Source organism: Urocampus carinirostris, chromosome 6 (assembly GCF_059441175.1).
Source record: "Urocampus carinirostris isolate Australia breed hairy pipefish chromosome 6, RoL_Ucar_1.0, whole genome shotgun sequence".
In the NCBI taxonomy this organism is placed as follows: Eukaryota; Metazoa; Chordata; class Actinopteri; order Syngnathiformes; family Syngnathidae; genus Urocampus; species Urocampus carinirostris.
In genome coordinates, this window is record NC_142354.1 from 22,289,134 (window position 1) to 22,315,908 (window position 26,775).

The following is a 26,775-nucleotide window of genomic DNA, read 5'->3' on the forward strand; positions in this document are numbered from 1 at the left end:
CTATTGATATTCTTTATACAGTGTTTATACACCCTTATCATTTTTTGGGTTGTTAGCTTTGATGACTGGAATAAAGTAGCTATATTGCTGCTGGCAAATATTTTCCTATCTATGATCTACGATCTTTAAGTGTCAAAGGGCTGCTACAAACTGACATGAATTCTGCCATTCTGCTTCAACAATTCACATGAGGCTTTAATAAGTTTAATACGTATTTAATTGATATTTTAATGTTTTGCATTTTCAGGGAGTTTGTGTTGTTGTTGATGTCTGTTCTGCGTGTAATAATCTAGCATTGCTTTGTATTTTACAATTTTTTTTTAGATCGGAGAATATTTTAATTTATATTTAATGTCATCCAGCCGGTATTTAGAACTAGCGCTGCAACCATCGATTATCATAATAATCAATGAAGTGGTCGATTCTTTTTTTTCAATTTATCGATGAAACAGATTTTTAAAAACACAATATTACATTCCTCTTCCTATTTAGGTATTGAAATCTAGTACTAATAGAAGAATAGTGCACAGTACAACAGAAGGTCCAATACAATAAAACAATAAATGTCAAACACCTGCAAATATGCAGCATTATTATTTTATGAAAACGCTTTTCAGGCGCCCTCTGCGGACCAAATTTATTTGCAACGAATTAAAGCGCTGATTAGGTCCTAGGTGAGTGGCCAGACAAAACGCAGATCAGAAGACCCCTAATGATGAGACAAAACTTTGGTCCTCGATTTCCCTCGCCCGGACACGGGTTACCGGGGCCCCCTTCTGGAGCCAGGCCTGGAGGTGGGGTCCGCTGGCGAGCGCCTGGTGGCCGGACCCTTACCCACGGGGGCCGGCCGGGCACAGCCCGAAGGGACGACGTGGGACCCTCTTCCCATGGGCTCACCACCTGTAGGAGGGGCCAAAGGGGTCGGGTGCGCAGAGAGCTGGGTAGCAGCCAAGGGAGGGGTCCTTAGCGCGACGATCCCCGGCTACAGAAACTGGCTTTTGGGACATGGAACGTTACCTCTCTGGCAGGGAAGGAGCCCGAGTTGGTGCGTGAGGTTGAGAAATTCCGACTAGATATAGTCGGACTCACCTCTACGCACAGCTTGGGCTCTGGTACCAGTCCTCTCGAGAGGGGTTGGACTCTCTTCCACTCTGGAGTTGCCCATGGTGAGAGGCGCAGAGCCGGTGTGGGCATATTAATTGCTCCACGGCTCGGCGCCTGTACGTTGGGGTTCACCCCGGTAGACGAGAGGGTAGCCTTCCTCCGCCTTCGGGTGGGGGGATGGGTCCTGACTGTTGTTTGTGCTTATGCACCAAATAGCAGTTCGGAGTACCCACCCTTCTTGGGGTCCTTAGAGGGTGTGCTTGAGAGCGCGCCCCCTGGGGACTCCCTCGTACTGCTGGGAGACTTCAACGCTCACGTGGGCAATGACAGTGAGACCTGGAGGGGCGTGATTGGGAAGAACGGCCCCCCTGACCTGAACCCGAGTGGTGTTTCGTTATTGGACTTCTGTGCTCGTCACGGTCTGTCCATAATGAACACCATGTTCAGACATACGGGTGTCCATATGTGCACTTGGCACCAGGACACCCTAGGCCGTAGTTCGATGATCGACTTTGTCATCGTTTCGTCGGACCTGCGGCCGCATGTTCTGGACACTCGGGTGAAGAGAGGGGCGGAGCTGTCAACTGATCACCACCTGGTGGTGGGTTGGCTTCGATGGTGGGGGAAGATGCCGGCCCGACCCGGCAGACCCAAGCGTGTTGTGAGGGTCTGTTGGGAACGGCTGGCAGAATCTCCTGTCAGAAGAAGTTTCAATTCGCACCTCCGGCAGAACTTCGCCCATGTCCCGAGGGAGGCGGGGGACATTGAGTCCGAGTGGACCATGTTCCACGCCTCCATTGTCGAGGCAGCTGATCGGAGCTGTGGCCGTAAGGTAGTCGGTGCCTGCCGCGGCGGCAACCCTCAGACCCGTTGGTGGTCACCGGCGGTGAGGGATGCCGTCAAGCTGAAGAAGGAGGCTTATCGGGCCTTTCTTGCCTGTCGGACTCTGGAAGCAGCTGGCAGGTATCGGCTGGCCAAGCGGAATGCGGCTTTGGCGGTTGCCGAGGCAAAAACTCGGGCATGGGAGGAGTTTGGCGAGGCCATGGAAGCCGACTTACGAACGGCTTCGAGGAAATTCTGGTCCACCATCCGACGTCTTAGGGGGGGAAGCGGTGTGCCATCGACACTGTGTATAGTGCCGATGGGGCGCTGCTGACCTCGACCCGGGACGTTGTGAATCGGTGGGCGGAGTACTTCGAAGAGCTCCTCAATTCCACTGGCACGTCTTCCTCTGGGGAAGCAGAGCCTGAGGACTCTGGGTTGGGCTCTCGTATCACTGGGGTTGAAGTCACCGAGGTTGTCAAAAAACTCCTCGGTGGCAGGGCCCCGGGGGTCGATGAGATCCGCCCGGACTTCATTAAGGCTCTGGATGTTGTGGGCGTGTCATGGTTGACGCGCCTCTGCAACATCGCGTGGACATCGGGGACAGTGCCTCTGGACTGGCAGACTGGGGTGGTGGTTCCCGTCTTTAAGAAGGGGGACCGGAGAGTGTGTTCCAACTACAGGGGAATCACACTTCTCAGCCTCCCTGGTAAGGTCTATTCAGGGGTACTGGAGAGGAGGGTCCGCCAGGAAGTCGAATCTCGGATTCAGGAGGAACAGTGTGGTTTTCGTCCTGGCCGTGGAACACTGGACCAGCTCTATACACTCTTCAGGGTCTTTGAGGGTGCATGGGAGTTTGCCTGTCCGGTCTACATGTGTTTTGTGGACTTGGAGAAGGCATTCGACCGTGTTCCTCGGGAGGCCCTGTGGGGGGTGCTTCGGGAGTATGGGGTACCGCACAGTCTTATCCGGGCTGTGCGGTCCCTGTATGCCCGGTGCCAGAGTCTGGTCCGCATTGCCGGCACTAAGTCGGATTCGTTCCCGGTGAGGGTTGGGCTCCGCCAGGGCTGCCCTTTGTCACCGATTCTGTTCATAACTTTTATGGACAGAATTTCTAGGCGCAGCCTTGGCGGGGATGGAGTCCGGTTTGGGGGCCTCAGCATTGCGTCACTGCTTTTTGCAGATGACGTGGTGCTGTTGGCTTCCTCAGGCCGTGATCTTCAGCTCTCGCTGGAGCGATTCGCAGCAGAGTGTGAAGCGGCCGGGATGGGGATCAGCACCTCCAAGTCCGAGGCCATGGTTCTCAGTCGGAAAAGGGTGGTATGCTCCCTCCGGGTCGGGGAGGAGGTCTTGCCCCAAGTGGAGGAGTTCAAGTATCTTGGGGTCTTGTTCACGAGTGAGGGTAGGATGGAACGGGAGATCGACAGACGGGTCGGTGCAGCGTCTGCCGTCATTCGGACCCTGTACCGGTCCGTTGTGGTGAAGAGGGAGCTGAGCCGAAAGGCAAAGCTCTCGATCTACCGGTCGATTTTCGTTCCTACCCTCACCTATGGTCATGAACTTTGGGTCATGACCGAAAGAACTCGATCCCGGATACAAGTGGCTGAAATGAGTTTCCTCCGCAGGGTGGCTGGGTTCTCCCTTAGAGATAAGGTGAGAAGCTCAGTGATCCTGGAGGGACTCGGTGTAGAGCCACTGCTCCTCCGCGTTGAGAGGAGCCAGTTGAGGTGGCTCGGGCATCTAATAAGGATGCCTCCTGGACGCCTCCCTCGGGAGGTGTTCCGGGCATGTCCCACCGGCAAGAGGCCCCGGGGGCGGCCCAGGACACGTTGGAGAGACTATGTCTCTCGGCTGGCTTGGGAACGCCTCGGGGTCCCGTCGGATGAGCTGGAGGAGGTGGCTGGGGATAGGGACGTCTGGGCTTCCCTTTTAACGCTGCTGCCCCCGCGACCCGACCTCGGATAAGCGGAAGACAATGGATGGATGGATGGATAGTGCGTAAATCATGCGACACAATGGATAGATGAGGAACTTTGCTTTTAATAAACAATTTTAATCTAGGTTATTGATTTGTTGTTGCAGCCCTATTTACAACTATAAAATGCTGAAATCTGGGGGTTAGTTTATATGTGCATTTTTGGTTGTGTGTCACGTTAAGCAGCGCATGGGGAGAGGGATGGCTCATACAAGAACAACTCAATCAATGGGGCAAACGTGAACACAGAGTTTGCGGTGAAAGATAGGTGAATTTCGGTCTTTTTATTTGTAACACCGCCTCCCTGGAAAAGTAAGACAACATCTTGGACCCAGAAATGGAGGAGGATATTTTCAAGTGGTTTAAATCCCCAAAATGGATATGGAGTGTCTTGGCTCAGTGTTGGTTTGCAAGCTTTGAAGATTGAACAAGCCAAGAAAAATGAAGCGTTTACAACTTTCAGAGGTTGGTGTATATTTCTTTTATTATGTGGCTATTTTTAAGCAGCATTAAGGGATCGGCCTCAGTGTGAGATTTGACTGTAATTTTCAACCAGCGCTACTTTTGGGTGTCAGTAATTTGGGAGATAATGAATGAAGTACTTAATAACTACATTTTTAAAGTTACCCTTCCAACCCTAAGTACAACAATACAACAGAGTATGGCGGGTTAACACACACGCAAGCACAAATGTCCATCTCTCCACAGGACATCAAGCCGTTTATTGTCTGAGAAGCCGATTGCAGTTGAGGCTGGGCTTGGGGGCAATAAAAGCGGGAGGGGAGGTTGGGTGCGGTCCGCGGGGGCCCAATCGGGAAAAGGTCGCAACCTCTTTTCAAAGAAGGCAGTTTCTCTTCGATCACGTCGAGCTCATATTAACCTAACGCAGGTTCAAGCTGCTGCAAACCGTCACTGGAAAAATGATTGAGACCCCCCCTACCCAAAAAGGCCCCTCCCTGCCTCGCGTCCACACTGCTGTCAGATGGTCAGACGGGATTTAGCAGGACTTAGCACATCTCATACGCACAGAGACTAAAAAGCTGTTTAAACTTGCTTGAGAATAAGTAGAATTCGTTTAGTGTTCACTGTCTACATATTGTGGTTTTATCTTTAGAGAAGTCATTTGGACAGTAATTTTTATTTCTTTAGATTTTACATTTTTGAAAAGCCCAGTTGAATTATTCATGCATGAAAGTTGAAAAAGCAGAATATGAAAAACTAGATCATAGTAGAAGAGAAAAGTTGTATGAATAAAAAATGAGTACAAATATGATCAATATGAGTATTCTATTTGGCTTAATTCAATAATTGTGGACAAGTTAAAAACACCTAATCCTTGTCCCAACTATGGTTTGGGACAATAATACCTGTCACGGTTGCCCATTGCCCTCATTTGGCCCCGCCCGTTTGGCGCCAGCTGCAGCTCGTTGCCTGATTGGCTTCCCTCCTATTTAAACTCAGTGCTCTCGTTCACTCTTTGTCAGTCCGTCAACGAACCTCTGCACTTACAAAATCGATCCTGCCTGTCTCGTCCTGTCCGGTATCTTGCGCCAGTATCCAGTATCAATCCCGCCTGTCTTGTCCTGTCTGGTATCTTGCTGCAGTCTCCAGTGTCCCATATCGACCACGTCTGTCTCGTCCTGTCCGGTATCTTGCTCCAGTATCGATCCCGTCTGTCTCGTCCTATCCGGTATCTTGCTCCCTCCTCCTGTCCTGGCTACCTGGATCCCATTTCCGTTTCCTGTATCGATCCCTGATCCAAGCTCCGTTCTCCGGTCCCACCTACCTGTATCCTGATTCTCTTTTCTGTATTGATCCCTGATCCAAGCTCTGTTCTCCTGTCCCAGCTACCCGTATCCTGAATCTTTTTCCTGTATCGATCCCTGATCCAAGCTCCTTCTCCTGTCCCAGCTACCCATATCCTGATTCTGTTTCCTGTATCGATCCCCGATCCAAACTTTGTTCGCGAGGGCTTCCCGCTCCCCTTGCTCAGCGAACACAAGATTGCTGCCTTTTTTTCTCTCGCCCTAACTTCCCAATCCCTTAATAAAGAATTGTGTGAAACGTCCCCTGCTTGTACCCGTCGTGACACAAGATATTGTAAACTATCATTCCTTTTGAATGTTAGTAGCAACTGAGATGTTGTCACGTCTTGTAATGAATGTCATTGATCTGTCAAAGTGGCTAATGAGCGAGTTTAACTTCCAAAATGTCTTCATAAATTTCATCCTTTCAAGTCGCTCTCATTCATCCTGAGCTTGTTAAGTCAACCCGTACTTTGTTGTTTTCAGCGGCACCGACCAATGTTCGGATGTTAAAAAGCGGTGAAATCAACCAACATGCTCTTTTTTTGTGTTTTTTCTCTTTTCTGTTCCTTATGTTTCCCGTGAAAGGTCCGGAACAGGCAGCGCTCCAGATTGGACGCTCCTTCTCTGACCTCTGCTGTCATCAGTCACGGCTGTTGACTCTCCAATAATGACTGACTGTCGAGATGACATCGGGATGCACAAAGACCCGTCCTGTCAGCGCTGATTGGAATGTACATATTTGCTCAAGAGTCACTCTAGCGGTCTGCCACCGGAGTATTACGAGAATATGAGTTTCTCGTAACAAAAGTGGGTTGGGAGGTGAGCAAAAAGAGCATGAGAGAAGTCACACTCGCATTTGCCATCGGAGATTGACTGGAAAAACCATAGCAACAGGCGAGCTGGGCCCTGAAGCGCAACATCTCCGTTCAAAGCCTGGGGTCAATACTTCTCGACGCTTTTCTTCCGCCCAGAAGAACACAGAGCGAGGGACCTTCCCCAGAGTCGCATCATTCACTGCTCGCGGTCCCAAAAGAAGCACAAAGGCCGCGGTCATTGCCATTCCCCGCAGCCCCCTATTGCCATGAAAGCCACATTTCAATCTCAAACATACCCCTCCCGAACACGCTGCCCCACCCCCTGCTGATAGGGACGGGTCAAAGAAGGCCAGCGTGGGATACCTCCAGTGGGAGGAGCCAGGTTTATCCCTCGACCGACAGAAGCCGAAAAATCAATCGTGTTTGTTCTTGATAGGCAGAGATGGGAAGCTGCCTCGTTGCTGTCATAGACTTTTTGATCTATGTTACGGGCTTGAGGCGTTGTTGCTGTCATGCACTCTCCCAACAAATTTCAACATATTACCTATTGTTTTATCTTATTGATGTTCACTATGTTTTGTATACTGTTACTCAATTCTAAATCTATTGCACCATGGTCATCCTTGAAGAGGGATGACCACTTGTAAAGCCCCTTCTCAAGGTTTCTTTTTTTCCCCCGTACTGAGGTTTCGAGTTTTTCCTTGCCCGCATGTTGGTTTAAGATCAGGTGATAGTGTCATTGTAACCTGTGCAGTCCTTTAAGACATTTTGTGATTAAGGGCGTCACAAATAAATGTAACTTGACTTGACTTGTGCACAGAAAGGCAAATGTGGTGTTGAAACTCCTGCTAATGGCCTTCTCTTTCGGAAATTGTAAATAATCAAGTTGCCAAAAATGTATAGTGTCACGGTCGCCATGACGACCAGTATGCCACGCCCCCGAACTCAAACTGAAGCAGATCAGCTGATTGCTGGTCTGCTATTTAAGGCTGGATTTTGGGTTTGGCGGGCGCTGGCTCATTACACAATCCCAGGTCTGTTATGCCTTGTCCTGTTTTTAGGTTTAAACATTTTCCGTCTGTTATGCCTTGTCCTATTGAGTTCGTGCCGGAGGAACTCTGTACCGTTCTGTTCTGATCGTAAGAATGTTTTTGTTTGTCTTGTCCCTGACTTTTGGACAACTTTTATTTTGTTAAATAAAACTTATGGATCGTCACGCAATTGAGTTCTCCCTTCCTGCCTCCTGCCCCCGTTCTGGTCCGATCACTCCTTCGACCCCACCACGCCTCGTGACAGAATGAGCCAGCCACGACAAGAACTCAGCGAACGATCCCAGCGCGATTTGGGGAGACCTGGAGAACGCAGCTTGGCAAGCGCCCACTGAGTCCGACTTCAACTCCCTGCCCGTTCGAACCACGGCCCCGCCCGTCGTGGCCATTGCTGTGCCTCGAATGGGGTCCCGGGAGGAATTGACGCCTGCTTGTTCGACTCTCATGCCTGCCTGCCCGACTCCCGTGCCGATTGCCTGCTATTCAGTCTCCCCTGCCTGCCAGTCCGACTCCGCTGCCTGCCAGTCCGACTCCGCTGCCTGCCGGTCCGACTCCGCTGCCTGCCGGTCCGACTCCCCTGCCTGCCGGTCCGACTCCCCTGCCTGCCGGTCCGACTCCCCTGCCTGCCGGTCCGACTCCGCCGCCTGCCGGTCCGACTCCGCCGCCTGCTGGTCCGACTCCGCCGCCTGCCGGTCCGACTCCGCCGCCTGCCGGTCCGACTCCGCCGCCTGCCGGTCCGACTCCTCTGCTCCTGTTTTGCCGGTTCTGATTTTGACTCTCTCATGTCTTGTCTGTTCTGATTCCGCCTGCCCTGCCTTGCCTGTTCTGATTCCGCCTGTCCTGTCTGAATCGCCACTTCTGAATCGGTCTGTCCTGAGTGTGACACTTCTGAATCGGTCTGTCCTGAGTGTGACACTTCTGAATCGGTCTGTCCTGAGTGCGACTCTTCTGAATCGGTCTGTCCTGAGTGCGACTCTTCTGAATCGGTCTGTCCTGAGTGCGACTCTTCTGAATCGGTCTGTCCTGAGTGCGACTCTTCTGAATCGGCCTGTCCTGAGTGCGACTCTTCTGAATCGGCCTGTCCTGAGTGCGACTCTTCTGAATCGGCCTGTCCTGAATGCGACTCTTCTGATTTTGCCTGTCCTGTTCTCGTCGGTTCTGCCTGTCTGTTATCCCCTGTCCAGTTTGCCCGCCGGACCCCCCCCCCCTGCCGAGCGCCGATTCCGATCCGCCTGACGCAGATGGCGCCTGCCTCTCCCCGTTCCTGCGTGTTCAGAGGAGGGAGCGGGGTTGCCCCAATCGTGAGCGTCGAACCATTCCGGGGCGCGAGGTAGTATTTTTTTTTCTTTTTGGGACCTCGGGAGCTGTCCCTTAAAGGGGGGGCTCTGTCACGGTCGCCATGACGACCAGTATGCCACGCCCCCGAACTCAAGCTGAAGCAGATCAGCTGATTGCTGGTCTGCTATTTAAGGCTGGATTTTGGGTTTGGCGGGCGCTGGCTCATTACACAATCCCAGGTCTGTTATGCCTTGTCCTGTTTTTAGGTTTAAACATTTTCCGTCTGTTATGCCTTGTCCTATTGAGTTCGTGCCGGAGGAACTCTGTACCGTTCTGTTCTGATCGTAAGAATGTTTTTGTTTGTCTTGTCCCTGACTTTTGGACAACTTTTATTTTGTTAAATAAAACTTATGGATCGTCACGCAATTGAGTTCTCCCTTCCTGCCTCCTGCCCCCGTTCTGGTCCGATCACTCCTTCGACCCCACCACGCCTCGTGACATATAGTAAAGGTCCACAACTTGAAATTTTGTTACCCTCTGCCGCCTTAATCTTGGTTTAAAGTCAGCTCATTTATCCTCAAGTACTGACAAACTCTTTTTTCCTCTGTTTTGGCATCTGGGTTGGCCTTTGGACTGGTTTTGAAACAGTTTTTTTCTTACATTTGCCATTTCTTAGAAATGCATGTACTTGCACACGCCACACGAGTAGCTTAATAGAGTCTGCAATGATGATTTAAGCCAGAGAATGGCGTTAGCATGTAGAAGCACCTTTAACCTACTTATAAAATATCATATAAACAACACGAAAATAACGATAATCACATTTTCTTATACCTTACCAAAACTTTATGTATAAAGGTGAGATGTAAAAAACTGTTATCCATACCACAGACGACACTAAAATTGGAATATTTATTCAGCATAACAATTTCCGTCTTTTTCAAAAGGGTTGACCAGGAGTCCATAATTAGTTGTTGGCAAAAGAGGACAAGTCTTCCCACCCCCTTTATCGCTTTAGCGGGCACAGAAATGCCGACATTGAAAAAAAAATGTGAACCTCAGGGGTGTGCGGGTGTGGCGGGAGCATCTTTATAATGCAAAGTGGCCCTCTCAATGGAGCAAAATGTGATGTTCGGTCTGGGAAAGCGCAGACAGACAAGTCAGCAAATTCCTCACTTATTGAGACGTTGACTTGTTTGGTATGGAGAAATGCTTCGATCCGAAGTTCTTTAGAAATACTCTCCACCACCCCATTGTATAAACACTTGAATCTCTTGGCAAGCTTTCTGGATTACCATCTTGTCAACAACCATTGTTTAGTGACACTGATGAGACTGACCAACAAGGTTTTTTAGCTTCTTATCGGGACACTTAAAAAAAAAAAAAAAAAAAAAGCCTGTCTCTCAGATTTTTGGGGTTAATTTCAGTGACGTGCGGTGAGGTTCATGTTAAGTGGGGCACAGTAACAGTTACAAATAATTAAAAACACATCTTATTCATCATTAGATTGGCGGAGTAAGAAAGCAATATACAAACTGTCGTCAGGCTGTACCTGCCCAAGACACACCACACGAAGTGGTGCTCCTATGACCCTGGCGGTTAAGTGATCCGTGAGCCGTGAGAGGATAGAAAAAACACCTTAATTGTCTTACCATAGCTTATAAACAAAGTAGTTACGACCATTCAACTTACGAAAAACAGTAGATACAAAAAAAATTTTCGGGATGTTGAAAAATATCCGGACATTGCTGTAAGTTAAATTTTCTATTGTGTGCACCTTTTTTCAAATACAGGACATTACTGTAGTGCTTTTTTCCGCCGCTACCGGCGAGTGGTGGTGGTGCTGTGAGAGCTCACCCAGCATCCACTCCGAAGAAGAAATCCAGCTTCCTCTTTCTAGTTCGTGTGTAAACATTCTATACAGTATCTCCTGCGCGCTAAGAACTTTTTTACATTTCTAAAATAACAACTTATTTTGTACTAACTATGTTGTTACTATGTCATCACCAGGTTAATCATTGCAAGTAGAAAAGAGAGAAAGAAAAAGAGAGGAATAATAAAAAAGAGAGAATGAATGATTGGAAAAAAAAGAGAAAAAGTGAAAGAAAGAAAGGGAAAATGAGAGGAGAGAAAAATGAAAGCGAGAAAAAAGAAAAAAATGGTGAAAGAAAGGTAGACAGAGACAGAAAGAAAAAGAGGGAGAAATAAATAAATAGAGAGAAGAGATAGAGAGAAAGTTGGAAAGAGGGGTAAAAAAGGAAAGAAAGGAAGAAAAGGAGAGAGAAGGACAAAAAAAGAGAAAGAAAGAGGCAGGGATAAAGAGGTATAGAGAGAAAGATGAGACAGCAAGTGAAAGAACGAAAGAAAAAGGGAAAAAAAAAGAACAGAGAGACAAAGAAAAGGGAAAAAGGGAGAAAAAGAAAGGGAGAAAGAAAGAGAGAGAAAAAGTAGGAGAGAGAGCAAGAGAGAGAACAGAAGATAAAAAAGAGAAGAAGTAAGATAAGTATTAGGTCGGGTTAGTTTGACTCATCCACAAAAAATAATAATTTTACTAGAGAATCACAATGACCCAGCACTGGTGGGGTACTTTCATAACAGGTCCGCGGGCACCTCAACTGTCCTCAGAGTGCACCCCTGGTGTAGTACACCAAAAGCTAGGAAGAATACAAATTAGGGAACTCAAAGTGACCAAACCATAACATTTTTATCAATAATTCTAACTTTACTGACTATATTTCCATGATGACAGGTGAGGCAATACCTCCCCTGCCTCCCCCTAATACACCTCACTGGTTCATGTGTCAAATATCTTGTTAGCTCTTTTTTATGGCGTCACTAAAAGAAAACAGGTGGACAGAGCATCTAACTGGGACGATACCTTGTTGTAGTAATGGACCTCCACCACATGCCACTGTCCGTCGCTCACGCCACCAACGATAAAAGGAGAAACTGTAGTCTTGGTTTCACCTGCAAGAAAAAGAAAAGATCGAAATCAATACGAGGATGACATTTCTCAGACGTGAAATTATTCCTTGGACAAAACTTAATAGAGCAAACATGAGTGTTCATTTTCAAATGACATGAGATACACCTCATGTTGCAAAGGTGTTCAATATTTCAACATTTATTGGAGATAAATAAGGTTTTCCCATCAATATTTTAGTGCTGTTATGTTTAACCAACCTTTAAGTGTAACATCACTTTGTGCGTAGCATAAAAGTTTTACAGTTCAAAACAATTACAAAAGGGTTGTTTTACCTGCAGAGAAGGTGACTTGAATCTGTTGATTGATGATCTCCATAGCAATGAAGTCATGTTTCTCGTTGAAGCGGCCATTGTATAGCAATAAACCGTCAGGCTCTTTCGTTGCAAATCTAGAAGAAGGTGTTCAAATACTTATTTGCAGCCGTATCACAAAAATAAATTTATCGAAAAAATCATGCATTGTGATTCCTGGATTTTTCTTTTTAGTTTATCTCTCTCACAGTGGATATGCATCTGCGATGAAAATTTTAGAGCCCCTCCATGATTTCTAAGTGGGAGAAATAGCAAAATAGCTGGGTGTTCAAATATTATATATATTGTACACATGTAGTCATAGAGAACAACGACAATAATAAATGAATAAAATACATCTGGTAAATCAACAATAAACCAACCTCCATTGTCAACCCAAACAGTTCATCTATGTTGGCAAGGACGTAGAAAGAAAAAAACCTTTCTCAGGTCCTACACCTTCAACTCCTATCACTTAATAAACATCAGTATCTATTAGTTTAGATTGTCTTTAATATTGGACACCTGCAAATGAGATTGCATAGGATGCCAATTCGTTTTTTTAATATTATACCTCCCTGCTGTTTGACTATTATGCACTGTTTACAATGTAAACTTTACTTCATTGTCACTAATGCCCCATAATGTTGCTGTTCTTTGATTTCCACACCCTTTGTGGCGGATGTGCGTTTTGTAAACTATAAGATGCAATACAATGAAAGGGGCTTTTAGAAAAGATTTAGAATTTAGTGTTCTCAGGGTTTTTTGTACAGTCCTCTCCTGTTGTTCTTGCAAATTAAAAATCCATTGATGTATCCTTATTCTAAACCATAAAATCGTCAGTATATATTACGTTTTACATTCAAATATATAATGATAATACAGTATTTTATCACAACAATATTCAGTTACTTTTATTAACAGGCTGAATAGGTAAGTAATTGTTAAGAAATTGTACTGGTTATGTTTGAACCTACTTATAAAGCAATTATAAGGTTAATCTCAATTTTTAATCATTGAATAACAGCATTTAGTACTTGCCCAAGACACACCACCGGATATGGTTCTCCCTACGATCCTAGTGGTTAAGGGATCCAACCAACCAAAGTACTAACAAATTAGTGCAGTGTGAAATAAATCTGAGGCCATTGACAGAAGATTTTTGATGTATCTCATGAATGACCTGTTTCATGTTGACAAAGTCTATGTATTGTCTGTCGATGCCCTTGCAACATCCATCTCAGCCTAATCATCCTGGAGGGGGGGGGGATTACCTTATATGCGCCCCCTTGTCAAGGTTTATTCATTTTCCTCATGCTGAGGTTTTTATATTTTCTTTGCCCTCATGTAGGTTTTAGATCAGGGGATGGTCTAATAATAGCCCATAGTCTGTAACAGTCTATGGTCTGTGTAGACCTTTGAGACTCCTTGTGATTAAGGGATATACGAATAAACATCACTTCACTTTCCCTATTGTCACAAACCCTAAAGAAAGATGTAGGCGTAATCGAATACCGTTCAATGCATACACTATGACAAATGTCAATAAAATCCTACATTTTTGGAAAGTCTCAAATTGAAATTGAAGCTGAAATTGTGAACTTTTAGCCTATATTAATTGTATTATTGTATTTTGGAATGTGTTTATGTAAACAGCTAAAATAACAAAACAAAACTCGTGTCACTGTCCAAATATTTTCAAGCCTAACAATACTAAAAGGAATGCAAAGTTCAGCCGTGGCAAGCGCCCTCTTCTATGTGACAGCGTGTTGGGGAGGCAGCGTCAAGAAGAAGGATGCCTCTCGTCTCAATAAACTGGCTAGGAAAGCGAGCTCTGTTGTGGGCAAAGAGCTGGACAGCCTGACAACAGTAACTGAGAGACGGGCACTGGAGAAGCTGCGGTCAATCATGGACAATCCATCGCATCCATTACACAGCATTATCTCCAGACAGAAGAGCAGTTTCAGCGACAGACTGCTGTCACTGTCTTGTACTACGGACAGACTGAAGAGATCTTTTCTTCCTCATGCCATGAGGCTCTTTAACTCTACCCGGCAGAGTAAAAGCCCACAGTAAACCACACCACCTACATTGCATATTACCGAATCTTATTGCAATATGTATTCTGTGTAGCACTATTTAGTTATTCTATATAACACGCTACAGTGGGCATTTGCACGTCACACTGGGTATTTGTATATTGTATTCTTTTTGCTTTATTATTGTACTGTTCTCAGCTCAGGGATGCTGCTGGAAATGTGAATTTCCCTTCGGGGATGAATAAAGTATCTATCTATCTATCTCATCGCCTCAGACATGAAGATAATAAAGATTAGCGTTTTCATCGAGATGGTTATATATGTGTAACAAATAAATGATGAGATTATTGCCGAGCACAGTGCAGGTTAAAGCCGGGAGGTGGCTGAAGACACACAGAAAGTGTGCCATGAATAAAGATCGGCACATTAAACAACAAAGATGAGAGAATCTAGGCCGACGTCTAAGTAGAGGAGGGCATTATTAGTGCATCTAAGGAGAGGAGGGGGGAAAGATGTCTACATCTGGATCACCGGGACGGTACTTCATGTGTAAGAAGTGTGGCAAGATTATATGTCAATCAATGTGTGTGCGAGTTCATACATTAATATCTAAGATATGAAATAGTCATGTTTATTAATTTTAAAAAAAAGTGATTTTGGCTTGATTATATTTTGTTTTCCTTGTTTGTTTAGTGGGCAGCGGGGCAGTGCAGTGGTTAGCGCATGTACGGCACAGTACTGAGGTCAAGGGATCAAACTTTCCTGTCTGGAGTTTGCATGTTCTCCCAGTGCTTGCGTGGGTTTCCTCCAGGCACTCCGGTTTCCTCCCACATTAACTGGCCAGTCCAAATTGGCCCTTGGTGTGAATGAGCGAGTGAGTTGTCTGTCTCTGTGTGCCCTGCGACTGGCTGGCAGTTCAGGGTGTCCCCTGCCCACTGCCCGAAGATAATTGGGATGGGCTCCAGCACCCCCGCGACCTTTCTGAGGATAAGCGCTGCAGATAATGGATGGATATATGTTTGTTTAGTTATCTTCAGTAAACCCATGATTGTCGATCCAGTCCCATGTGTTTATCACGTCCAGGTTTCTCTTGATATCTCTGGAGTCGTTTATATCAAAGTTTTCTGTAATTTCTGGTTTTAATCAGTTAGTTGGGCTGTGTTGTTACCCCGAGGTATTCCTCTGGTGTAGTTCCAGCAGCTTTTAAGTCCGCCGTTATTAAACCCACACTGAAACGACCCAACCTTGATCCAGAAATCTTAAGTAATTATAGACCTGTGTCAAACCTACCTTTCCTCTCTAAAGTACTTGAAAAAGTAATGGCACAACAGCTGAATGATTTCATATCCGAGAATAACCTTTTTGAATCCATGCAATCAGGATTCAGGGCTAACCACTCTACTGAGACAGCTCTGATCAAGGTAACAAATGATCTCCTACTGGCAATGGATTCTGGCGCTTCATCACTTTTGCTGCTGCTGGATGTTAGTGCTGCTTTTGACACAGTGCACCACAATTTCCTACTAGAACGGTTGGAAAAATGGATTGGTCTCTCAGGAACCGTCCTCTCGTGGTTCAAATCCTACCTCTCAGATAGGACGCACTGTGTTAAATATGGTGAAATGACATCTGAGCCCTTTAATGTTACCTGCGGTGTTCCACAGGTTTCAGTGCTTAGCCCCCTTCTTTTCAGCATTTACATGCTTCCATTAGGTGATATTATTCGCAAGTACAATATCAGCTTCCACTGCTACGCAGACGACACTCAACTATATCTTCCGTTGGAGGAATCTCCCGGACTAAACTGTGGAAATTCTGAGGCCTGCCTCATTGAGATAAAAGAGTGGATGTCACTCAATTTCTTGCGTCTTAACTCTGAAAAGACCGAAATGTTAGTCATTGGTCCATCTAAATGCCATGACTTATTCTCAAAAACTGCTGTGAACATTGACAAATGTCACATCACACAAAGTGACTCAGTTAAAAATTTAGGTGTCATATTTGACCCTGATCTATCCTTTGAAATGCATGTAAAGAAAATTACTAGAACCGCTTTCTTCCATCTTCGTAACATTGCTAAAATCCATTCAATACTGTCTCAGTCGGATGCGGAAATTATAAGTCATGCATTTGTTACCTCCCGTCTCGATTACTGTAATGCACTACTCTCTGGTCTCCCGAAGTCTAGAATCAAGTCTCTTCAGCTGGTACAAAATGCCGCAGCGAGGCTTTTCACTAGGACAAAAAAGTACGATCACATAACACCGATTTTGGCTAACCTGCATTGGCTCCCAGTTAGCCTTAGATGTGATTTCAAGGTTCTCTTAGTATTATACAAAATCATACATGGACTTGCTCCCTCTTATCTTTCAGATCTGATTTGCCCCTATGTCCCGGTCCAAAGCCTACGATCTGAGAGTGCCGGTCTTCTGGTGATCCCAAGAGCAAAGAAGTGTTCTGCTGGTTCGAGAGCGTTCTCCATTCGGGCACCGGTGCTGTGGAATGCTCTTCCCCCTGAGATCCGATCTGCAACCTCAGTGGAAATGTTTAAATCCAAACTTAAAACTCACTTCTACTCCATAGCATATGAATAACCTACTCTTCTCGTCAGCTGAAAAATAGTCTGTGTAATATAGTGTAATAATCTGTGAAGCCCTTTGAGACTCTTTGTGATTTAGGGCTATACAAATAAAAATGACTTGACTTGACTTGACTTTTATTATCAATTTAATTTTGAATACCTTAAAAGGGTTGTTTGTTTTATGCGTTTGGAAAATAAGTACGTTAATGATGATATCATAGAAGTAAGTTAAAGGTGATTTATTTAATTATGTATTCAGGCAAACTAATTGCTTCATATAGATTTGGTTGACTATTTTTATTGATTAATGCCTTCCACTCTTCAGAAAAACAAATTCTATTTCACTATTGTTCAATTTAAGCCACCAATACAGTATTTATGAAGAATGAACTGCCATTGAAGATTGTTTTCATAAATTTGTCGTTCCAAAGCCTTAAGCTTTAAAAGCATCAGCTGGCCAATAGAGTCCATTAATTTGCATATTTAATCGGCCTCCCGTAGCTAACGGGTTAAATATGCCATTCAGGTTCTGATCCTCAATACAGCTATACAGTAGTGTCTTTTGGAGATGTAATTCCCAACTCCTGCTTTGAATGGATGCTCCCAGACAAGAAGAGCCACTGCCCTTGCCCACTGCCTCTTGTACTGTCATCCTACCCCCCGTGTCCCATGCGTCGCAGAATTCCTAAAGCGGAAAAGCGCCGGGGGCAACGAGCGCCTTCGCAGAAAAGACAAACCACCACCTTGTTGGAGAGGACGTCGATCTAAACGGCAGTGACAGAATTCAGAAAACGCCCTAATAAACTCACAAAACGCCAACTAGGATAATGACTCCGACTCTCTCACTCGGCAGCCCTTTGTCGTCTTTGACGTTTCGATTTAAAAGGCTCCAGTACCTTGACCCCCCTACGGGGCCTGGAGAACCATAAGAGTAATCAGCTGAAAGTAACCAGGCACATCACTTTGTGTGGAATTAGGCACCCATCAGTAAAAATAACAACCAGACTGGCCTTATGTGGGGAAGCTTGGCACGCGATTTTGATATGGTGCAATGCATAAGATGTGTGCACTGTGGAAGAGGAGACCTATACTCAGTGGGGCATATACACAATACGTAATGCTTAACTGTAATAAAGGCTATGTTGACTGAAGTACATTAATACATTCCAAAACCACTGCATGGATATTGTTTTTTTTTAAAGTGCAAAAAATAAATTCTAGCTCATAATCTTATGCTCATTTTATCATATAAAACAGCCTATAGATAAGCACATTTTCATCAAGAAATGATAGATGTTGCTGATTTTGAAGGGACACTGTGTGATATTTAACCATTAGATGCCGCTGTATGGTGTAATGCGAATGAAAACGAGTGCTACATAGCACAAGGATAACGATGGACACTCAAAGTGACCAAAAAGTACAATTTTTTTCCTCATTTTTGGCTTAGCCTTTCACATGGTCTTTGGTTAGCAACAAGATGGCAGACAGTTATGTCACGTCCCTTTAGGTGAGCCTCATTTTATGTAAAATAAATAAAAATTTAATTACCTTTTTTAATTGTTTTAAATGCACGTTCTGAAAGTTAAATTATTTTAGTTAATATTCAAATCAATATTTTTTTTGAAATGTTAACACTAGGAGGCACTCAATAATACGCAATGTCCATGTAAAGAAATATTTTCTGCAAAAATTGGGAAAAAAACACCTCTTCATTTACATACTTATTTTTGTATTCATCGTCTTTTTTTAAGTTCAATTTTGCTCATTTAAAATTTGAATAAATTGTAAATACATATTATAAATATTTGAAAATACAATCGAAAATTTCAATTGAATTTATTCTTTCTGGCAAAGCAGAGCTTTTTGTTTTTTTGTCAGTGTACAGGTATGGGCAATTCGCTAATATGTCCTCTACACCAGGGGTCACCAATGCGAAACCCCCTAAGAACAATTGAGTAGCCCGCTAAAATAGCTCACCAGTGATTGGTCATCGTGATTTTCTAATAAATTTGATTTGTAATTCATGTGATGTTTTTTTAGCGTGCAACCCAGCAGTGTGGAGGTCCAGAGTTCAATTCCAGCTAATGCACCCTTCCTGTGTGGACTTTGCATGTTCTTCCCGTGCTTGCATGGGTTTCCTGCGGGTACTCCGGTTTCCTCCTTCCATTAAATGGCCGGTTCAAATTGTCCCTAGGTGTGAATGAGCATGTCAAAGGTTGTCCGTCTATGTGTGCCCTGCGACTGGCTGGCAACCAGTTCAGGGTGTCCCCTGCCCACTGACCCGAAGATAGCTGGGATAGCCTCCAGCACACCCGGGACCCTATTGAGGAAAATAGATGGATGATGTTTTAGGGGTCGACCAGGCCTATTTTACTTCTAATCATTACACGATGGTAAAAACACAATAACATAATTGTGTTTACATCATTCACATCATTATCACATCATGGCGGCGCCCCTGTTCGGCTGCAGCTGCATCGGCTCACAACAGTTTTTTACACGTCGGCCATAAGACCCAGTCTTCGACTCAGTTTTGACGGCGCACAAAGTCGGCTCGAACTGCAGATTAAGATACGATCGCAGTTTTTTTTTTTGCTAGATATGCGATCATCCAGACATCAAGCGCTCGGTGCTACGACCACTCGGGAGTGTTTATTAGCCACGGACTGCTATGTCAACAAGACCCAGCGGCCTACAAAGCAGCGAAACAGAGTGGCAAGACAGGGCGTGACCGCCGGACGAGGAAGCGAGGTTGTCGGGCCGTGCTAACAGCTAGGCTAAAGGCTAAACGCCTCTCCCATCCATTCTCCAACGTTCGCTCTCTGGACAATAAACTGGACCATTTAACAACTGGAAGTGGCATCGAACCGCGAGATGACGAACTGCTGCGCTAAAATTCTGACGAAGACATGGTTAATCTTATCTATCCCGGCTGACGTTCAAAGTAACTGTGCGGGTCAGATGTATCGACATTTCGTTCTGTATACACGTGTATACGAATGACAATAAAGTGAAAATCTGAAAATCTGAAAAAACAACATAGTAATGCCTTAGAACTGCACCGACTTTATTAAGGAATGGACTGGTGCTGGCTTTGCCACGACCCCGGAAATGGCCAGGGACAGTCAACAGGGGAGAAGGCTGTCCAAAGTGCCCCAACGACCCATGCGGTTATGGGATCAGTGAACAGTAAACCGAAATACCATGGGTTGTTATTTGTGAAATGCGTATCAAACAGGCAGCTCTAATGTTCATATAATACACAATGTCCCTATAAGGCAACGACTGGAACTACATAAACAAGATTTGCATTGTAATCCGCCCATCATTACACAAGGAGTTCCTGGGAGAAACCTGATCGCTGTCGGTTCAGGTGTCACCGCTACCTATTCTTCCTCGCGAGGCCTGGAGCCGGCTGTTTCGGCACCTTTTACATCGCGGGCTTTGTGACCTCCCACTGACTCATAGAACGCTCTCCAAACTGGTCGGGGTGGTTCTTGATCAAAAAAGAAGGTTACTCGAGCCGGACTCAAAAGAGGGCCGGGCCCAGAAGGATCTCTAGAAGGGGGTATCGTTTCCAATTGATGACATTGTGAGGGTGAGGATGAGTGATGGAAGTGCTGTCATATTCCCTCAAATGCTATTGAAAATACTTATTCATGGTTAGATTTCCAAACAATGCGTTTTTTACTCTGTATGTCTTCACAGAAAGAATACAATTTGAACTCATTAACAGTCAAATAATTAAAGAAAAAAATATATCACCTTTACCCTACATTAACTAATTCATTGCCAGACATTTTTCTCAAATTGGGAAAACGCCAATTTTTGCCATTTTTACTCATTTTTGAAGGCCTACGGAAAAGAAAGTTTTGTTGCTAAATGGGCATAGGACATATCAAAGGAAAGCTTGAATTCTCGTATTTCATTAGACCAAAATGTTGTTTCTCTTTTAAAATTGTTTGGAAAGCAACAGTTGACAACAACAGTGCTATGTTTCTTGAAAACACTTGTTTCCGAGAAAACTTTTTATGAAAGGATGTCTTTCAAGCAGATCTTTCACTTTGGGGCTTTTTTTTTTAATGTGTGAGACCTCCAATATCCAAACAATGCGTTCCATAAACACAAGGGGACTTTGCTTGCAAAGTAACATGTTATTGCAAAAAAAATGAACTATTCAGGGCCTGATGTTTACGGTGACGTGATTACACGATTTTGATCACCATGGCAATCTCGTTCCTGTGGACGTGCATAAAACATCATCCCTCTCATAACCACACAATGACGATGGGACTTTGTCATCTTTTTTAGAAGGAATAAGCTCGTTCGAGGAGTTATCTGGCTATTACTATTTGTGCATATCTCGCGACTCACAACACACGGCTTTACTGCGCTTACTCGCCATATGGGTCATTCTAAACGCTCAATTGCTAAAGGAATACAGGAAGCAACACTTGGTTGTTGTGGAGAAAGATCTGATCAAAGCCACTCCTGCCATCTATCGGCGAATTATCATACTGAAATCATTCCATGAGGCTTGATACGTCTTGGTGACTAGTTTTTTTTTTTTTTAAATAAAACAAGAAATACAATTTTTTATGTTCTGGCACTTAAAGACAATGCTTCTGAAAATGTATTTAGACTTATGGCATTGAATGAGTTAACTGCCAGGGCTCCACTCCACAATAATGCTTAGTATTTCCATACAAAGTTAACAAGTGTACAACTGTGATAGGCTCCTGTCTCCATCTCACTTGTCCTTTCCTTACTTGTTTGCTCACTTCCTGGCTCAAATTTCCCATCGAAACCTGATGTTACTTGTCCTAATTACTCTCCAATCTCACCTCTCTCTTCACTATTTAAACTCTCTGTTTCCCCAGTTTGGCGCTAGTTTGTTGCCTATTTTGTCGCATCCCAAGCCTTCAAGTTACAGCTTTGTTTGTTTTCAGTGTATCGAACCCTTGCCTCCTTTCCTGACCACGAGTACCGCCTGTCGAACATTTGAACTGTCACCTCGCTGATGTAGTTTATGGGATCACCGGCACTGCCTCACAGACTACCATCATTGCCTCGCCCCTGACTTTCTGTGCACCGAACCCTGTCCATATAAAAACATCAATTTCTGCACTCATCTGTGTTTCTGAGCTGTGCTTCTGAACCACCCTGAGCGGTCCCCATGATGGCTCCATGGATTAGTAGTGGTCCTGCATTTATTTTTAGGCCAGGTACAGTACAAGAGCCCTGATGTTCAACAAAATCTAGAGAAGTGTGCAGAGGTGGATTAACACAAGCTGAAAAGCAGTGGCGGTGCTGATAAAACACATAAAACACAGATAAAACACATACTGTATGTATTCGTCATCATCCTACTCGAAATGGAAATTGGCAATTGTGTGGGATAGTGGCCTTTTTTTAGCAAAACAAGACGATTACTTCAAACACATAAAATAGTTTTATCTAGTAAATGGTAAAGTGTTATGCTCCTCTTAAGTCGTTTTTATTCTAAGTGAAATGTGTTTTAAGTGAACAAAGTTAACTAACACTACTGTGTTTACTCAGATTAAGTGTATTGTTTGTAGTGTGAAAAATGTTCAATATTTACAATTTTGATATGACTGAAATCTACTTGGTGGGCAGAGCGGCAGAGCAGTGCTTAGTGCGTGTGCGGCGCACTTCTGAGGTCATAAGAGCAAACCTTCCTGTGTGGAGTTTGCATGTTCTCCTCGTGCTTGCGTGGGTTCCTTCCGGGCACTCCGGTTTCCTCCCTCATTACAAAGACATGCAGGTTAATTAGCCGGTCTGAATTGTCCCTTGTTATGAATGAGCAAGTCTGTCTCAGTGTGCCTTGCGACTGGCTGGCAACCAGTTCAGGGTGTCCCCTGGCCACTGCCCGAAGATAGCTGGGATGGGCTCCGGCACCCCCGCGGCCCTACAGAGGCTAAGCGGTACAGATCATGGATGGATGGATGAATGACATCTACCTAATTATTATTCAGTACTCTTCTGGATTCAGAAAAATATAAAAGCACCAGAACGCTTGTTTGAGGTGGGGGAGTTAAGTAGCTTTTCTGTTATTATGACTAGCGAGCTAGCTGGCATCAAGGCTTTCATCGATTTTTTTTTTTAATTACCTGGTACCCATTAAAAGTATTCAAATTTAATTTGACGGGTGCAAAGGCTTCATGTGTTAAGCTGTTCAAAACAAATGTCAGTCAAGGACTTTCTACCAACAATAACCGCAACGAGATGATGAAGGTGCTGGATCTGAATCAGGTGAGAAAAATCAGTACTATCTGTTTCATGTGGAGGAGTTAAACCTCTAACAAAAACAGCCTGTAGGGTGATGAGCGCCATCAAGCTGAACTTGCCCAAGACACATCACAGGAAGTTGTGGTGTACCGACGACCCAAGTGAATATCCATGAAACATGAGAACCATGCAAACATATAATTTGGAGATACAGATGCTTACAACCATTCGACTTACGTAAAACGGTAGATACAAACATTACGTTCGGGACGTCGAAAAATATCCGGACATTGCTGTAAGTTAGATTTTGTATTGTGTGCACCTTTTTCCGAGTACAGGACATTAATGTAGTGCTTCTTACTGCCGCTACCGGTCACCCAGCATCCACCCAGAGAAAAAATCTGGCGTCTACTTCCTAGTTCGTGTGTAAACATACAGTGCTACGTTTACTGAATCTCCAGCGCGCTCAGAACTTTTTTATTGTTTAATATCTCGTGCATCCATTCAATATGGTTGGTGTAAAGTGTAAGGAAGACGCGAGCAGTTTCTTTTGAAATGAAAGTGGAATAAGAAAGCTTGGTGAGGTTGAGAAAACGGTTGGATCGCTTTTTTTCGGCCATTCTCTAACATGGAGGAGGACCTCTTGAAGTGCATCTTCCAAAAGTAAGGTAAACTCAACCTTATTTATCTTTATAGAGCATATAAATAAAAATATAAATAAAGTATCTATCTATCTATCTATCTATCTATCTATCTATCTATCTATCTATCTATCTATCTATCTATCTATCTATCTATCTATCTATCTATCTATCTATCTATCTATCTATCTATCTATCTATCTATCTATCTATCTATCTATCTATCTATCTATCTATCTATCTATCTATCTATCTATCTATCTATCTATCTATTATTTTAAGAAATGCTTATTTTTTAGTATACAATTTTTTTACAAACAATACAGGTTACTTATACAAGCCTTAAACATACTTTAAACATACAAAATATAGCACTGGTTCAACTTACAAACAAATTCAACTTACGAACAATCGTCCGGAACCTATCTCGTCCGTAAGCGTCTGTACTTTCAGGTACCACCCGAGAGTGCATAACAAACGACAACGTTACATTTGAACTAATCAGAGCATCAGCGCTTCTCCTAAAGCCGACAACAGTAATGTGACATATTGTGGCTACCATTAAAGCTATTCTTCAGTTTTTCAATGAAATAAAAACAGTGAAACTAAGAAAACAAAGAAACGAAAAATATCCTTGTGAACCCTGCAAACTCATTTTAACAGACAGTTTCAGACAATTTTCAAGAACATTTTTCCAAAAACGTCAGCTTTGTGGCTTACGTGAGCGAGACGGTGAAATGGAAGCGTTGGCGGAGACCCTTGAAGGTGAGGAAGGAATTTGGAGGGAAGTTGCGCGTGGTCATCTCACAGAACGGCTTCTCGTAGCCACCCGAGGGGCACTCGCACTTGAAGCCGCCGACCAGAAGGTTGACGCAAACGCCGGCGTTCTTGCAAACCCCTGCAGCGCAGCGGCCGGAGCGCGACGAAAGCTCGCAGCGCTCTCCTGGGACAAAAAAACAAACGATACTGAAATGAGCCATTCATTAGAACAATGTCTAAGTTGTACCTCAGGAAAACATTTTTGCGAATATCTCCGGTATTTGAGTCGAAAAACAATCAAGCTAGTCATAGCAATGCTATGCATGACAGTACCAAGCTACTAATTTGATGAGAATACAAATTCCAAAATACAATAATAACACAGATATCCTTGCGTTCCTTTCTTAATCTTTAAGTTCTGCACAGCAATGTGTGATAACATGATAGCAGAAAAACCCTTATTCTTTTTCTACATCGCTATCCGTCTCGCGCAGAGGTGGGCAACTACAGACCGCAAACTAAATACGACCCTTTTTATGCCTGCCTGCCAAAAGAAAATGTAAAAAAACATAATAATAATATACAGTAATCCCTTGTTTATCGCGGGGGCTATGTCCCTAAAAGAACATGTGATCGACAAAATCCATGAAGTAGAAACCTTCATGTTTTTTTTTATTTTCTAACAATTATTGTTGAAATAAATACTCTATTATACACTGAAACCATAGAAAAAAGCATTTCGAGCTAGTCTTATTGAATTTCAATGCATATTATCAAAATATGTGCTTAAAAAGGTAGCATAATATATGACTTTGCTCAATTCTGAGTGTTTAGATGAAATTACCAATTTATAGACAACAATTCAGGACTTTCTCAGAAAACTACAATATTGTGATAAAGTTATTTATTTTTTGCTCTGTTCTATTTTAAAAAAATCATTCATTACAAATCAAATAAAATATTATAAGCCTTTTATTTCATTAATATTGCTGATTAGTGAAGTCAAGTCACATTTTTTGTATAGCCCTTGATCACAAAATGTCCCAAAGGACTGCACAGGTTACATTGACACCATTGCCTGATCTGAAACCAACATGCGGGCAAGGGAGAACTCAAAACCTCAGCACGTGGAAAATAGGAAACCTTGAGAAGGGGCCTCACAATATTATGGCTTACAGCCTTTTACTTAATTGTACATGTGAATTGCATTTTATATATATGAAATATATATAAAATGACTTGTAATATATCAGCATAAAGGTACATCGTCATTACTGTTCAAAAAAACTGACCTCTATTGTTTGTATTTTTTTCTTTTTTGCATGAGTGGATTGTTTCCAATGAAAAAAATGCAAAACAATTAAAAAGCCCAACTAATGATGATATGACTTTTTAAAAAGAGTGATGAAAATATAAGGGATAATTAGATAAGGAAAAAAAGATTATGAAGCTCTATCAAAGTAGTGGAATGGGACTTGAGACTGTATCGGCGGATACAAAAAAATCACACCAAAGGTTTTTATTTTACCCCTTTTTTCGGGCCCCTCGGCTAAATTTTTTAACCTAATGCGGCCCCCCACTCAGAGTTTTTCAATCCCTAATCTAGTATCATAGCTTCAGTGTAACAGTGGCGGCCCACATCTCCACCATACAGTAGCCTTTTATTCGGGATCATTAATCATGGTCCACTGACTGTTTACTTAAGAGCTGCTGGGGTGTTCGGTAGGTCCGTGGGGGACATATTCATACGATGCTACAAGACACAGAGGAGTAGGCAGCCCAAAATTTTTAAAGCGCCACATTGAACCAAAAAAAATGTTTGGAACCACACAAAATTAAAATCTTTATAAGGAAGGCAAAACATATAACAAATGCTGTATATATGTATCTTCATTGGTAAACGTTAAGAATGTTCTTATCATGTTTGCCCTACTACGGAAACCATATAATTTTCCATTATCAAGCATTTTTGAAAAAGTACCAGGGATCCACTAGGGGGCACCAAAGTGCCGCCTATTGCTGATCCTCGGCCTATAGCTATAGCTACCAAAGATTCGCTCTCCATTCCTCTGTTGAAAGGAGCTAATCCTAGTGAACATTCTCAGACAATGATAACTCCTACTTGGATCAATTTTCTGCATTCATTTGTAGAAATACAGTATGACACCATCTCAAGTTTTTTTTTTTTTTTTAAAACAACATTTTTTGTCGTTTTCTTCAATGTGCCATGTAATTTTTAAGCTGTTGTGAACAAATAACTAGAAAGTTTTGGGTTGTTGACACAATTTTTGGGGTGTCTTATGGATTTTGTAAAGACAAACTAACGCTTTTTGATCAATATGACTAAACTTTCTAAGTTTATTATGAACAATCTAA

The 26,775-nt window shown here is 43.7% G+C and overlaps 1 protein-coding gene and 1 long non-coding RNA gene across 2 annotated transcripts in view; both read right to left on the reverse strand.

Moving 5' to 3' along the window:
• Positions 1-26,775, reverse strand: part of LOC148364187 (uncharacterized) — a 308,472-nt gene that overhangs the window by 73,261 nt on the left and 208,436 nt on the right. The gene's annotated exons all lie outside the window — the stretch shown is intronic.
• The window catches only part of celsr2 (cadherin, EGF LAG seven-pass G-type receptor 2), a 126,971-nt gene that overhangs the window by 42,180 nt on the left and 58,016 nt on the right, over positions 1-26,775 (reverse strand). The window contains exons 3-5 of the mRNA XM_088338310.1: positions 24,361-24,583; positions 12,110-12,225; positions 11,730-11,818 (exon numbers count right to left, since the gene is read on the reverse strand). Coding sequence (XP_088194436.1) covers positions 11,730-11,818; positions 12,110-12,225; positions 24,361-24,583 — 428 coding nt within the window. The remainder of the gene's footprint in view (positions 1-11,729; positions 11,819-12,109; positions 12,226-24,360; positions 24,584-26,775) is intronic.